The sequence below is a fragment of the Gouania willdenowi genome, chromosome 9 (genome assembly GCF_900634775.1).
Source record: "Gouania willdenowi chromosome 9, fGouWil2.1, whole genome shotgun sequence".
In the NCBI taxonomy this organism is placed as follows: domain Eukaryota; kingdom Metazoa; phylum Chordata; class Actinopteri; order Blenniiformes; family Gobiesocidae; genus Gouania; species Gouania willdenowi.
In genome coordinates, this window is record NC_041052.1 from 20,544,819 (window position 1) to 20,561,363 (window position 16,545).

At 40.4% G+C, this 16,545-nt stretch overlaps 1 protein-coding gene across 3 annotated transcripts in view; it reads right to left on the reverse strand.

The window, feature by feature from the left end:
* rtkna (rhotekin a) overlaps positions 1-16,545 on the reverse strand; it is a 95,328-nt gene that overhangs the window by 56,451 nt on the left and 22,332 nt on the right. Inside the window, exon 1 of one of the 3 annotated variants that reach the window (XM_028457733.1) lies at positions 7,166-7,790. The exons of the other annotated variants lie outside the window; for them this stretch is intronic. Within the exon in view, the coding sequence (XP_028313534.1) occupies positions 7,166-7,237 (72 nt within the window). The 5' untranslated portion in view covers positions 7,238-7,790. Of the gene's footprint in view, positions 1-7,165; positions 7,791-16,545 lie in introns of those variants that run through there. 3 annotated transcript variants of the gene reach the window in all.

Below are 16,545 nucleotides of genomic sequence, written 5' to 3' on the forward strand. Positions count from 1 at the left end.
TTTTCACACTAAAGCAAAGTTTGTGAGTTTCTCCCAGCTTCAAATCAGAGACTTGTGAGCTTATAAACATGAATAATGCCTGCAGCCTATCATCAAAGAGCTTAAGTAGCATCTATTTCTCCTCCACCACAAAAAAAAGGCTTCAAGCGACTTAAATTAAGCTGTCTGCATGTTTTAAGATAGTATAGGACAGGAAGAAAAGAAGACTGAAAAAGGTGGTCAAGGTGACTTAAGGTTGAGGTAAAGCTGTGTCAAAAAATGAACAGACGCAATAACTTGACGACGTGCAAGGTGCAGTAAGGCTGTGATGGTGTAGATTAGTGGGAAATGAAAGCAGGCTGGGAATGTTCTAGTCCTCCTGTACGCTTAATGTTTTCTCTGCCTTGCTTTTTCGGCTGCAGCCTGCTGTTTTTCAAAGGAAGCTGACTTAGGTCTGCATCATCTGACAGGTTCCTGCTCACACAGAGCATCCATTCAGCCCTATGTGGTACCTTTTAACCGCCAAAAAGGGCGACGGTTGGTGCTGGGATGGAGGTCCAGCCGGGGATACTGCACTGTGGTTTAGGAATAAGGAAGGTATGGGAAGTGTTGGGGTGCAGCGGGGAGATGTAGAACCTTCTATTCTGATATAGACTGTAGGCAGTAGATGGATGGCTGTGGCTACAGAGGTGGAAATGTAGTGTAGATGTGAAGTGATACAAAGGTTTCTTTCTCCTCTACCTCACACGTTCCAAGCCTAGCTTTGGCATACAGCAGTGGAAGAACTGGAGCCTGCTTTATGGATCCATGGTGGCACACACGCCAAATGAAATACTCCTGATACACAACACACAAGCTTAGCACACAAACAGCAAACTGACTAAACATGTATAAACTCATAAGGTAATGAACGTGGCTCTTTCTGCTCATTTACAGCTTATGAGCAGCTGCTAAAAAAGCCTTCAAAGCCCTTCATTCTCTTCAAAGCCATTATAATTGGCCCATTTAAAGACCTTACTGGCAAATGTGAGAGAACCAGGGTGATAAACCTAATGTTTCCTAATTAAACAAAAGATTATACAGCTTAGAGTACTGGCTTAATCGTATTTAAATATTTACTCAGTACCACACAGACACACACACACTGATTGGAGGAGTTGGATGGGAGGAATGTATTTTGGAGCAAACACCATGTATGGATCCAGTTCCTTGGGATCGCTGGTGCTGTTAGCTTTAGTCCACCTCCTGCTGAAAGCTGGTGTAACAGAAACTACCAAAACAGCTTCCCCTAAGACATACATACTTTATTACTTATTTTGTAGTGTGGAATGTTAGAAAAGGCTTGATCAAGTGATGTTACTCAAACAAAGAACAATAGTCAGCAACAGTAGGTTACATTGTCGGAGTGTGAACCACAGTCATCTGTGGATAGAAGTGCTGGAGCGGATATTGGTCCGATATCAGCCAGAAAAAGAATATCGGATTTTATCGGACAGCATCTAAAATCACTGATACAAGCTTTCCGATAAAATTTTCCACAATATCGGATTGGGACACCTCTACTGTTGAGTGAGATGAATTTCTAGTTGAAGGTTAAAATTTGACAAATGATCGCAACAAACTCTAGAGACAAACAGGAGTAGAGGCCTGCATGAGTGATCGATAATGATGATCAGCGCGCACTGGGCAGTATATCGGATCAAACCGAATACAGGTGCGAGAGGCGCAACATTGCCAAAGCGCAGAACGTTGTTCGACAGGGGACTGTTTTTTCAGTTGCAAAGGGCAAGCAAGCATGTGAAAGCACAACATGTGTGAAGAGCGTGGATGCAGACATCCTAAGTATCCAGGAAATTGCTGGACTCTCCCGTATATTAATAGCATCTCACCGCAAAGAATGCACGAAGTCCAGAAAGTGAAAGAGAGACGCTGCTGCAATTTTGACGCTATAGTTAGTGAGTTTTCAGACTCTCCAGCAACTCTTTATCACACAAAGCAAACCGCCTCGCCCCAGTAAACAGACAAACATATTCACTCCTTCTGGTTCCATAACCAATCGTACTCAGATACCTGTAGAAGACTCACAGAAACACCGGGAGAACATGCAAACTCCACACAGAGAGTTCTCAGATGTCCTGCCAGGGACAAAAATCCACACCTTTTGTTATGTAGCTAGCCACTATACCACTGTGCTGTCCCATTGTCATCAATCTGGATCATTTTTCTGACTAAGATGTATAGACCAATGCACTCAATGTATGCAAACCTGTCTACTAATAATCCATTCCACTGCCACCGCAAAGCACTAGAGCAGAATACACACTTTCAACAAACTAACATCAGCAATGCTTTGGTGTCTGTTTGCCAGCAATGCTTCCTCACAGTGGGTTCAATACTGGGCCCTATAATTTTAACGTTAACTGAATCGCAGATGGAATCAGGGAATCGACCAATGAAAACAGAATCCACTGTTGAATGTGGAAATTGACAGAATATGAAGGAACCGTCACCGGGAGACTGCCCTGGGGCAGACTGACAGAAGCAAGGCTGCCATAGTGCGCCATCGGCCCCTCCGACCACCACCAACACTCACACCACATTCATACTATAGGCAATGTGGGTAAAGTTCCTTGCCCAGGGACACAACGACAATGACTTGGCTAGGGCGGGTCTCGAACCCCCAACACTTCGGTTATTGGACGACCCACTCGACTACTGAGCCACGGTCGCCCCAAACATAACATAAATATTCAAAAAGGAGCAGTAAGAATAATTCATGTCTACCTGTTAATTGTAGCTTACTCGTTATTATTAAATGCATTTTTATTTTTCACATACATTTTTGTTTAATTATGGTTTTATTTTTTATTAGTATTCATTTTGTTTGGAGCTAAAAACTAATATTTATCTGGTAAACACGCAATTTGGCAAAAATAAAAAGGATTTTATAGGGCCCTAGTTCAATCCTTTGTTGTTCTTGGTCTTGTTTAAAGAGTAACGGAACCCCAAAAATGACTTTTTTTCTGTTGAAAACAAATGTATTTTGGTATGAAGTAGTGTTGTTGATTGATCCGAGTCCAACTCTTCACATTTTAGTCACAGTACATTCAATTTGGCTATTTTGTTGTAAGAATGGAAAGTACAATTGAATTTTGCTATTGGCTGAGAATAGTGGTTTGTGACATTCTAGTGGCTTCTTACGTCACTGTTGGCTCCGCCCCTTCTATAAAAACTAGCACCTGTGGACTCTGTGGTGAGCAGGTTGGATTGAGAAAATGGCAAATGGAAGTACAGTGAGTATTGAGTCAGGTAGTCAGCATTAGGGCTGCTCGATTATAGAAAAAATAATAATCACGATTACTTCGTTCAGGATCGAAAACACGATTATTCAAACAATTATTTGTCAACTTAAAAGTTATTTATTTTTTGTGCAAAAAAAAAAAATGAAATAAATCCTTCAAACACTAAAATCAAGTAGTGTTCACCTTTGCACAAAACAAAACACTTCGTGCATGTGATGTGTCTTTACTCTAGGTCTTCATCATCAAACCCAAAGTGCTTTTCCTGCATTTCTCCTGCCATGTTTCAAGACCACTAGCTACTGCTTTCCTTGTGTTAGCCTGCAGGCTAGCTTTGGCTTCGAGAGGGGCGGGGCGGAGGGGAGGAGTTTGCCTGTGCGTGGATTAAACTACTCAAAGTTAGTATTAATAACATGTGTGTACCAAGTTTTATTATTTGTAGATGTCCAAAATAGTGGGATTGTTTTCCGATTATGTTATTTTTGTAATTGTTGGGTGTAGTAATCGAAATCATAATCAAAGTTTGATTAATTGAGCATAGCATAGATTGTTCATTGCAGATTTTATTGTTATAAGTAGGGGTGTCCTGATCCGATATTGATATCGGATATTGGTCACATATCAGCCAGAAAACGAATATCGGATTTTATCAGACTGCATCTATAATGTACGTTATATTATATTTATTCAATTGTAGAATACTGTAGATTTTATGTTGAAGGTTAAAATGTATGGAACCAATTAGTTAATAATAAATGGGTCAGTATTGTTGTCTGTTTGAGTAACATCACTTGATCAGGCCTTTTCTAACATTCCACACTACAAAATAAGTAATTAAAGTATGTATGATTTGTGCTGATATCGCATCGTATCAATGTCGGTATCGGCCAACAACCAAGGCTGCAATATCGGTATCGTATCGGAAGTGAAAAAGTTGTATCGGGACATCCCTAGTTATTAGGCATGTCTTAACTGCTCCAGGTGCCGCACCTAAAATCAAGTTATGTTTTTTAACTTCTAGCCTCGACACACGTCAGCCAAAACCTCAGGGTGAAGGTTATAATAGGTGTCTAATAAGGGTAACATCAGTGTGTGTTACTACGATGTTTCACCCCCCCCTGACAGACTTGGACGACCTGTGCCCTCTGTTCAATGGGATTGGCTCCAGTCGTGCATTCCACCGCGTCACCACCAATTTGATCAAATCATTTAATCTGTATGTACCTGTTGGACATCCCCCTCATGTTTAAGACACATGTAACATCTGTTCTTCTCTACTTACTGCAACAATAACAACGACGTGAGTAGAAGAACTCCAGAAGTGGGATCTTTCATCTTTCAACAGGTGATATCAGAGGCTTCATCAGAGACAGGATACTCTCACAAAGAAAAACAACTGGATGTCAACAACACAAGGACGGCCTGAAAACTAAAAGCTCAGCACCAATCCTGCTTTCCTCACCCAGACAAAGACATACTGTAAATCGCTTGATATAGATATAAACATTGGATATCTCAATGTAGAAAGACATCAGGCTGGAATGAAAGGAGCAGACGTGGGGATAAACACTGCTTTGGTACATGGTGTGATCATCCACTCATTCAACTACATTCACATCTAAACTCTTACCAAACACATAGAAAGCGTTGGTCCACATGCCTCTTTTACAGTAATATTATATTTACTGACTGAGGAAAAAGCTGTTATTTACTTCACCTGTCATTTGGATGATCAAAGTTTCATCTTAAACGCTCAAAGGTTTATTTTTTTTTTGCAGACAGGAAGTAATGACTGCTTCTATTAAAGGGTAAGGGTTCAGTGACATCATGTCGTGTGAGAACCCGCATTTACAAATGACCGTTTCCTGTTTCCCATGAGCCACATCTCTTCAGCCGGCGGTGGAAACGCTCTTTGCACTTTACATGTCGTCTAAAAAAGCTAGAAGCACAGCAATGACTAACCCAGAGGGCCTCCTGGGAGAGGAAGACAACAAAAACAGATCATCAGAGCCAAGAGCATTTCCATTCCTTCTCCAAAAAGACGTGTTAAAACCTGAAGAGCGAAAGCTACACTTCCTACGAAGCTTGAAAATAACAATGGCTGTTTTTATCTGTTTTCCTGACACAGCAGTTATGATTGCTAAAGGAATGCTGGGAATTCCGTGCATGAAGAAGTGTTTTCTCTAACCATTTTGTTTTGGATTTTCTTCAAAAATGAAGAACATTCAAATCTTTAGAGTGGCTAAACTAACTAACTCACACTATGTGTGAGCATGAAAAGGGAGTGGTTCTACATGCTGTGTTGCTTCAGGGAAAACATCAGGAGGAGGTGGAAGGTTTACAGTGTAATAACTCGTATGTGCAGCAGCTCATATAGAATGTCTCTAAAAGCATGAAGCAAATGAAAACGTCCAAAGCTCACTGAAATTGCAGCGACCAAGTGTGCAATGCAGCACAGCCTTATACAAAGAATCCCTGTCTCATAAATCCACCCAAGCTGAGGAGACATCGGGGGAAGGAGGGGATGTGGAGGGAGCGGGAATAAATAAACATGTGAGCAAACAAGTCAGCGTTTACCAGCAAAAATATTCATCTCTGCTAAATTGAACGCTCATCGAAAACTGCTGCATAATCTGCATTATGCCTCAATAAATTACACGAGGGAGGCAGTTTTCCCGAAAAGTTAAAATCGATCTGTCAGTCAGAAAGGTGTCAAAATGATGCCATTTCCTAGTTTACTAAATTAAATATACAATCCAATAAAGCTCTGAAATGAATGAGGTTTATTTAGCCTGTGCCTCAATGGTAACAATCATCTGAAAAACTGACTTTGGACCCCAATGTTGAAAACCATGCACGCTCTTATAAAACCAAGCAAGATTTCTTCTGTTTCGACACTGGGCATCACACAAGATGGATTTTTTCTTCTTCAGAGGCTTACAAACCTTATATATATGGTCTCCTTTCTCTTATGACACATGGCATGCTGTGGAGCATTTGGCACAGACATTTAAACAAATAAACAGCGATAGATAACAGAGATATCACCTCCTATGCATGCACTGTGTTACAGATAACAAAAAAAAAACAAGTTTCCTGCAGTTTCTTTGGCCATGACTCTAATTTTATCGAAGCATACATTCAAAAACACGCATTAAAACAGAGACAGAGACACACACACTCTCCCACTGGGAGTTTTGAGGCCCATATGTGCAGCTGTGGTCTGTTAGTAAACCCCAGTTGGTAGAGAAGACACTGAGGAGGGAGGGATGGATGGCTTGCAGCTGAGGTGTCAAACTTTTTTCAGTTCAGGGGCCACGTGCAGCTCGATCCGATCTCCAGATGGCTGGATCAGTAAAATCAAAGCATTGCATATTTAACAATATGCATCCTGATTTGGTTTTAGGAGCTGTATATATATATATATATATATATATATATATATATATATGAAATTCAAGCATGATGACTCTACTTCCCCTAACTTTTAATTTAACCCTTTAGAGAGCAGATTTTGGCCCACGAGCCACAGGTTTAGGAACCCCCAGCATGCCGCCTTGTACTTGCTGTCATTAAGAGCTTTGCCATCTAAAAAAAATCCTGAACCAATCTCTTTGTAAACTTTACAACAAGCCAAAGAACAGCTGCTGCAAACTGAAGCAGAGATACACTAGTGGACAGGTCTGAAAATAGATGCATCAGAGCTGCTTGAGCTGAAAGAAAGCCAAGGACAATGTGTAACACATTCATAACAACACTTTCACCGTTATAGTAAAATGTTTTAAAGTACATTCCGAAGTGTAAACATTTATACAGCAAAACCACAGGTGTGACTGTTAAGTAGTGAATTGAAAAGTAATCTGAACAACTGTATTTTGTTCCTTTACCTGCAAACTGAGCGCAATTTGACGGATGTACATCATGTTGAGGTCCTCGAGTATCCACAGCTTTTCCTCCATGTTGGTATATTTATCTACTGGTATCCTTTTTATACTGGTGAGAACCAAAACTTCACGTCCTCTCGAAGCCCATTACAACATTTTAAACCGCCACCGAACAGGATCCGTGCGCGAATAGATCATGACACAGTCTCGTGTCGCCAGTGCGGTGCGTAAAAACAGTGCGTAAAAGTTACACTCCTCATCCACAGCTGGATCACAAACTCGGGGAAAGCAGCACACGAGGAGAGGTGGAGTGGGGATGACAGGCATGAACTGCCCTGAAGTAACACTGACCACAAAATTCCTCTCAACACGTTCACGCCGAGATATCCTCTGCGCTTCTGGGCAACAAAGATCCTCTCAAACACCCACAGTCAACACCCCCAGCCGCAACAGCTGGAAGAATGAAGCCTTTTAAAATGCAGTTTGGCTTCTTTTTGTCCCAGTGTCCCTGATTCTGAATGCCGTCTGTCCTCTGTGACAACAGACCTCCCCTCAAAAGGGCATCGCCTCCGCGGGAGTAAGCGGCACAACCAGCCCACTGTGCGCCCTGACGCTGCCCAGCCAAAATTAACCCCTGCGACGCGCCTGTGCAGATGGAAATGACCCAGTTTTTTTTTTTTTTTTTTTTTTTAAAAAAACTAGGGGTAAACTAGAGGCTGGGATTACTGTAGCAGCCCCCACGCCCATTTATTCAAATAAACAGCAAATACCACATCAGCAAGAAAGCATGGCGGGGTGTGGAGCTTTGTTCTTCTCACAGGCTTGATAATAAAATATGGAAAAAAAGAAAAGAGAGGATCAAGGCTAAATCTACCCTCTGATATCTTTTTTGAAAGCTAAAAAAGAAGAAAAAAAGTCACAATATACCTTTTAGTCACAGATGTAATAATGAAGTGTGTCCTTTATTAGGTTTTTAATGACAGTTGCATCAGGAAAGATCATCAGGTGAGCTGTATTGGCTTCTTGGGCGACCTTTAAATTCCAAGGCAGAGTAGTAAAATAATTATTCGTGTCAACAGGGGGCAGTAAGTAGCAGATAAAAGGCTGCACAGTTGTAAATTATATTTGATGGTGTGGCCTTGGTGAACTGTGGTTCAGAAAAACCAACATGAACAGAAAGACACTTCATGTCTCAATGCATTCTCGAAACCAGAGCGATTACTTTTAATGCATTTTGCATTGTTTGGGGTTCTGCGTCTAATTTCACTGATTAAAAATCCTAGTTCTTTTATTCGGAGCGCTTACAGTACATCACTTGTCAGCTGTATGGTGGGCTCTCAAAGCCACTGTGAACAGAATCAAAAAAAACTAATGTCTTGTGACTTTCTAAAGAAAAAAGTCTACCCAGATAAAACAGACGAGAAAAAAAACTAAAACCGTGAGAGACCCATGTGTGACCCGGGGGTTAAAGCTTCCTTCCAGCTGTGAGGGCATTTTAAGCTACTATAGTCCCATCCAGCAGCTAAGCCAACTCTCTCCATCCATAATAAAGACTTCTCTACCAAAGACTTATAACCTCCACAGACGTTTCCACTTGTGTCTGGGAAATGTGGTGAAAGTCAATCAGCTGCAGTTACAGAGGATATTCTAAGGCTGACAGCAACACTAACATACAGTATCTCCAGTGAGCTAATACTCATGTTAACACAGTTGATGTGCGTGTCTGCTGTGCATTTTCCTTGTGACGTGGGTGCGAAACACACTGTGTAAACCCCAGAATGACCCCTCAACAGGTAACCAGAGTCAATTATTATACTACTTAATATACAACTGGCGGGCAGGGGGCAACATGCGGCCCACAGCCTAATTGTGTGCGGCCCACAAAGAAAATACACAAAATGATTACAAAAACACACAAATCAACAACAAAAACATACAAAATGAGCAGCAAATAGACAAAATGACAACAAAAGCACACAGACATGACTCCATAAACACACAAAAAAACATGAAAAAACATCAAATGAGAAAAAACTATTTACAACAACAGCAAATATTCAAAATGAGAGTAAAATACTGAATGACGACAAAATTACTCAAAAAAAATCCAAAAAGGCCTTTGTTAATTCCTGTGTTAATGCACAGATTTAACAAAGATTTTTATTTATTTTATTCAATTGTAGAATACCTTAGATCATACTGTAGCTGCTGTTGCTGACTATTGTTCTCTGTTTGCGTAACCTCACTTGATCAAGCCTTTTCTAACATTCCATGCTACAAAAAAAGTAATTATTATTATTATTTTTTTTTAAAACTGCTATCCAAAGTTTCTGAGAAATGTCTCGATGTCCCGCCCTAAACAGCCACACTTCCTTCCCCTGCCTCTCCCAATCTACCAGAAGCCACGCCTCTACTTTTCTGCACACGCATCGCGGAACACAACAAGGTCGCATCGGGTCACATTGATACAGGTCTATGGGTCAGGTAAGAGCCAAAATCATATTTACCTGTTTGCTGTTGTGATGCGTGGCCTTGTTTCTGTGCACAGTTCCGCATTCACTTTGATTGACAGTCTCACAAACAGGAAGTCAAAGCCTATTGGCTGGACGCACTCGGCGATCATTTCCATTTGTATAGGGGTCTATAGGACGGAGGAGGGACTTATATATATATATGAATGACCACCGGCAGTAGACCATAGTAAAAGACTAGTTAGGTATTTTTTTGCATTTCAAAAAAATCATAGATAAACAAAGATTTCTCAGAAACTCCGGATATCTGCTTTAAAGAAAGAAAAAAAAGTAATAGATGTATGTATGATTCATGTTGATATCGGATCAATATCGGTATCGGCCGATACGCAATGCTGCAATATCGGTATCATAATGGAAATGAAAAAGTTGTATCGGGACATCCCAAGTTTCTATCATGTAGATGATTTGGTGTTTGTTCGTCATAAGCAGTTGCGCTCATACACCAAGTAAAATAGTGAGAATCTAACAGAATAAACCAACATGCATTAAAGGTGCAGTCTGCGACTTTCAGATCCCTCTCTCCCTCTCCCTCCCCGCTGCTCTCTTGCCCCGCCTCCAAACTTTCCAAAGTCCCTCCCTCAGAGGAGCAAACAAGCTAACGTTAGCCAGACAGCAACATTACAGTCATATAACATGCTCTGGTAAAAGCATATTACTGCAGTGCTTCGCTCTCTCAATGTGCACCTCAGCAGCAGCAACAACAACACAGTATCACTTACAGCAGCCACATGGAGGCTGCTGCGCGCACAAACAACACATGCACTACGGAGTTCTAGTGAAACAATTACAAATCAAACATAATGTAAATCAAGCAGCAATAATTACCTTTCAAGCAGAAAAGTCACCAATTCCATTTTCTACTCCTCCAGACCCATACACTGTAAAAAAAGATGGCGCTCCAGCCCCGGGAAAGGGGCGGGGACTGTGAGCAACAGCTGTCAGACAGCCCATCAAACACATTCCTGGCTCTGATTGGTTTGTTATGCTCGGTCGCAGTGCATTCTGGCAATCTGCCAAAGGCTGCAGGGCCTCAATGAGCCGGTTTTTTTCACACAAACTACTAGTTTGATGTAAAGCTGTCCTTACACAGTGACAGCCTTAGCAAATATGACAAAAAGTCACTTTTATAAGTGTTGCAGACTGCACCTTTAAGTTTAGCAGGACTTTGTTTTAAAGTGAATAATTAGATAGGCGAACAGTGCTGTCGGTTCCAAGATGAACATTTTGGAATCAGGTTGCAAGAATATTTTATTGCGCAATTTTAAATGTAGCTGGCTTGTAAATTTTATATAAATCGACCATTCATCGCTTGAAGAGCCACAACGTATAGGCCTATAACAGTGTCTATGTCCCATCAGTGATTATGAATTCACTGCTTTGAATCAGCAGAACAATTTGCTTAGCTATGAAAACCCTACGACCTGGCTCAAGTGGCCCCAGTTCTCAAAAAGCCCTTTGTCGACAAAAAAATGGTATGCATAATTTGTAGGGCTTTTCATTAGAAGGATCTCTCCTCCGAGGTCAATTATAAAGAGCAAAATTGTGAGTTGTTTTTTTTTTTTTTTGACAAAATTCCTCACTTTGGCATTTTTAGGACCACCCCCACCCACACAAAAGCCTATGTGTACTCTGTCACCCCAAAGCACACCCCTAAACTTTATTTTACACTTGCAAACAGTAAAGACAAAGAAGGTGTGAAAGCTCTTTCACCTTCAGGGAGCGTAGCCAGATGTGCCAGTAGCTAGTCAGGTAATTTGCAGGGGAAAACACCTTCACCCCTAAGACTTTAAATCACCATGCTAGGCAGACACCCTTGTGTGTCGTAGCAGAGGAAATGAATTGCTGCTGGGAGGGAAAAGAGAAATAGTTGAGTAAAATGTGCTGAGGGAGGGTTATTGAAACTCCAACAACATTTTTAAGCCTTCTGAAGAGTTTTCATGCATTTGTGAATCACTGGGGTTTAGCTTTCCCTTCTGAAGGTTAACCTGGAAAACTGTTCTCTTTAAAAGCCAGTCGTGGTAAAAAAAAAAAAAGGCTCAACTCATTAAATAAACCTCAGCTCTTAAAGCTGATCTCACATCTATGTTTGTGTTATCTATAAATGAACATACAATAAATACAGAACGGTATATCACACCACGAACACTCTTATGATGGCTCTTAACGCTCTGTTTAGCTACAAGCCGCTACCTAATGTGGAACAAGCTGCAGGTAGGTCTCCCCACCGTAAAACACAAAGGCTGACATTCTCTGACTAAAGCCTGGAGGCTGAACAAAAACAGACAGAAAAACAGCTATTATCTTGATGGCAGGGCATGCTCGAAAAGCAACCAGTTCAAATGCAGAAGATCGCAACGTCTTGGCTTGGAGCCATTGCGGAAAGTCCAAATTCAAGACAGCGGGAGCCTATCTGGTGAGCCCTCAAACCTAGGACTTGAAAGGGACGTGGTTTGGTTAAATGACCAATACCTGTTGACGTGGATTGGAAAATGGCTAAATTATTGGAATGCGGCCGATACAGTGGTGCGTTCAATAGCTCGGAAAATACTAGTGGTGTGCCCAAATATCGATACAATATATCGCGATATTTCCTCTTCTACGAGACATGACAAAAACTATATATATATATATATATATAATGCAGTACATACACAGTACAATTAGACAATAGGTGGGGAGAGGATATTTATAAATTTAGTGTGTTAAGAAGAGCCACTGTGCAGTATACACTTTGTTTTACTGGCTGTCATTCATGTGAAACTGATTGGCAATGTTTTGTAATTCCTGTGAAATTGATTCAGTGAAGTCAATACATTCTGAATTTCTTCAGTGATATTGTAATGTATCGTGGATGAAATGTCTTGCAATATGTTGATTTTCGCAGAATGGCTGTATCGTGATCGTGGGCAAAAATATCACATGGCGAGGTACCTGGCAATGCCCAGCCCTAGAAAATACGGTAGATGGATTGCTGAGTGCGTCCTAACCCAGACCTTCCCTTAAACAAGCCACACTGCACAACTCACTCACACGTACGTGCTGTCCCTTATAGGAGAAAAAGCTAATACTGTGCAGCTGTTTGTTACTGGCGTAGTATTTTGCACCAGCAAATTTAACCCAGAATTGTCTTCCTGATAAGATTTTATTTGGAATAAAATTATCGTGATTTATATTGTATCTCGCAATTTTGAGAAAAAATATAGAGATATGAGTTTTGGTCCATATCGCCCAGCCCTAATTGTGACTAACATCTTGAGCTGATGGCTGGGCCAGATGTGCTTTTTATCTTCCAAAAGCATGTTATATGTATGATATGAAAAGATAGGATAAGATAGGGAAGGCTAAGATAAAATAATATAGGCTAAAATATGATGTGTGAACCCTTGTGGTGTTCCTTGTGGTATTCCGTCTACCATTGTTGGTACCAAATCCTTAATATTACTTACCCTTGTGGTATTCCCATCCCATTACCATTGTTGGTATTTGAAAATCATTGTTACCTGTGCCATTATCTGTAGAGGTGTCTCGATCCGATATTGATGTTGGAAATCGGTCTGATATCAGCCAGAAAACGAATATTGGATTTTGTCGAACTGCATCTAAAATCACCAATATAAGCTCTCCGATAAAATGTTCCGCTCCAGCACTTCTATCCATAGGTGACTGTGGTTCACACTCCAACTACTGTTGCTGACTATTGTTCTCTGTTTGTGTAACATCACTTAATCAAGCCTTTTCTAACATTCATTGAGTCAATATCCGTATCGGCCAATACAAGGCTGCAATATCGGTATCATATCGGAAGTGAAAAAGTTGTATTGGGACGCCCCTATTATCTGTATAATGTGTGTCAGTATGTATGTGTGGTGTTGCACATGTGCTACCATAATACTGTTTCTTAAAGAGAAAATTGAACAGGAAGCAGTTATTTTGTTTATATTAATTCTTTGTTAGATCGGGGTGGGGTTCAATAAGTGTTTCTTCTCCCCACTTCATTTCAAGCGTAATTGTATCTGATTATTATTGTGTAGCCGACTTTTGTTTTGTTCTTGCCACACAACTCGCTTGAAATAAATGAAAATAAATAAATAAATAAATAAGATGAGTGTAAAGAGGCGAGAAAAAAGGCTAAACTATGCCAAGGTAAGCTAAAATATCACAAGCTAAGATAAATGTAAATGCAGTAATGTGTCCCATAACAGGACAGAATGAATAACCAAATCTACAGCAAACATAGAGAACAAAGACATAGCAGGCCACGTTGTGCACTTAGTCCTTCTTGGTATTGGTTGTGTCGCTAAGCTACAGCTAAACAAGCTATTATTACATGATGTAGTCACACGTTGATACTGGACACAAACCTAAGACGTTTAAACTGTGAACTAAACACATTGCATAGGCTAATAGGTTCATAGACAATGCCTGGTGATTTTGTGCTGTGTAAACGGATGTGTGGACAAATACAGAACGCTTCCTCTCCTACACCTTATCAGCTGGAGGAAATGCTGGTGGTTGACTTGTATTTTCCCAAAAAAAAAAAAACATGTTATTGAAACAGCTCAAAAGAGACACACAATCACACATAGGCTGCCTTTACTCCAACCATCACTTTATAAAGTCATTATTACTCCATGTTTACAATGATAACTGGTTGCTTACACATATTTAGAAATGAATAAACATGTTGTGTGGGCTATATTAGTGTAGTGCAAAACCAAAACAGACACCACGTCCTTAAAAAGATGATCAGCTGTTTCAGGAGGAGCGTATCAGGTATGATTTCAGGTGTAGGGATGATGGAAACCTTCTCGATTTGGTTTGAAATTAGAACTGGGGTAACTTTGATTGTGACACAAATTGTGCATTTCCATTGGCAGTACTGTATACCTTTACCGCACCATCATCTTTTGTCCTCAATAGATGTTAACCAGAGGTGTAAGGAGTACTGATATATCCTACTCAAGTAGAAATACAAGTAATACATAAAATACTCAAGTACAAGTACAAAGTAGCTCCATTAAATCATACTCAGTAAAAGTTACTAGTTACTTTCACCCCCCCCCCATGTTTATTTTTTGGTAATAAATCTTGCCACGGTTCCCTTTCATACAGTAAAGATGTCATGTATAAAGGAAGAGACCAAAACTTGCAAATTTGGAACTCAATTTATTTTTCACAAATGCATCTGTATAAAATAAAAGGTTTGTCAAAATGTACAATTCCTTTTAAAACACCAAGGAAATCTATTGAAAATAAAATGCTGAGGCTCTAAGTATAGCTACATTTCTGAATTTGAACACTGACAAAATAGGAGGCATTCAATGCTGTTTTGGCGCGAGCACTAACTTTAATCTGGTTTGTCGGCTATGATGTGATGCATTTGATTGTTGTCTGGTCATTTCATTTTTTGTGGTTTTACAATGTCCGTTGATCATTTTAAAACAAAAAAAAAAAACAATAATTTACTCAGTAATGGTTGAGTGTATTAAAGCAATAAAAGACTTTACTTATTTTAGAAAGTATTCTTAAAGGTGCAACAGGTAGAATTTTCAACTTTTCAATATGTCTTAAATACCTAAAATAAAAAATTGAGTGTTAAGAAACATGTCCTTAGCTGTTACGCCATATGCGATTTATTTTTTTAGACAACATAGCTATACTGTATATACATAATACATTAATAAATATTGCCGACCCAGCCAAACTGTAGTACCTATTTTTGCCGGTGGGGTGAGTATAAGCCTATTTACAGCAGAGCTGTAAACCAGCTGCTCTGGTAACAAACATCCATCAAACAGATAAACGGTGCGCTACCGGTGAGGTTTACAACTAACAAACAACTGCTTAAACATCTTCACTCATGAACGCATCACACATGTAAAGCTGATGATATACATCGACCCGCATGGTGTAGCAGAGAAAATTGTCACCTGTACATTCAGTGGTCAGGACTGGTTATGGTGGAAGTGTCAGTTTTACCTGGTGGTGGCAGAAATTGCTTGCAAATCTCACATATTGCACCTTTAAAGGTCCCATGTCATGCTATTTTTCACCAATCTCCATTTGTTCTAAGAACCGCAAAAACAGTATTTGAGGTTTATTTTCACAAACTCACCTGTTTTCCAGAGTTTTAGCCTCTGAAAAGTCACTTTCTGAGCAACTCTACACAAACAGGCTGATTTGTGGCCTACTTATGCATATTCATGAGTGGGCGTGTCTATAGACGGGACGCTGACTTCCTCCATCTCGCACGGTGAGGTAGGGCCAGAGGACGACACGCCCTCCTCCCACCCACTCCGTAGCCGAGCTCATGTCGCTTTATAAACGAGACAGAGTGTGGGGGCGGGACATTCACCGGTACATACATAGACTGTAGAAAATACATACACAGCACTGCGCGAAGGACGCTGAAATGCTCACATTCGGGGCGTGTCTGCTTACATGTCAATCACGGCAGAGAGCTTTCTGGAGGCGTGGCTTCTCCAGCTCAGTGCTGCGTCAAACTCGTCATCAAAGTGATAACGCGTCATCAAATTGGAGCGAGGTGTTTGGGCTCACCCTGCAGTAAGAAAGGAGCAAATCACCCTCTAACTAACCATTGAGGGAATCAATGAAAAAAACACTTTGGGCATGTGTATGAAGCCCTAATACCACTTTATGATGTTTAAAGCACAGAAAAGTTGATTTAGCTTAACATGAGCCCTTTAAGTACCAGCAAAAGTACCGATTTAGAAATATACTCCAAAAAGTACCCATAAAAGCAAGTCAATTACAGTAACGTGAGTGGGCTACTTGTAATTTGTTACTTTCACCTCTGTTGATTAGAGCATTGGCATTGATTTCAGTCTA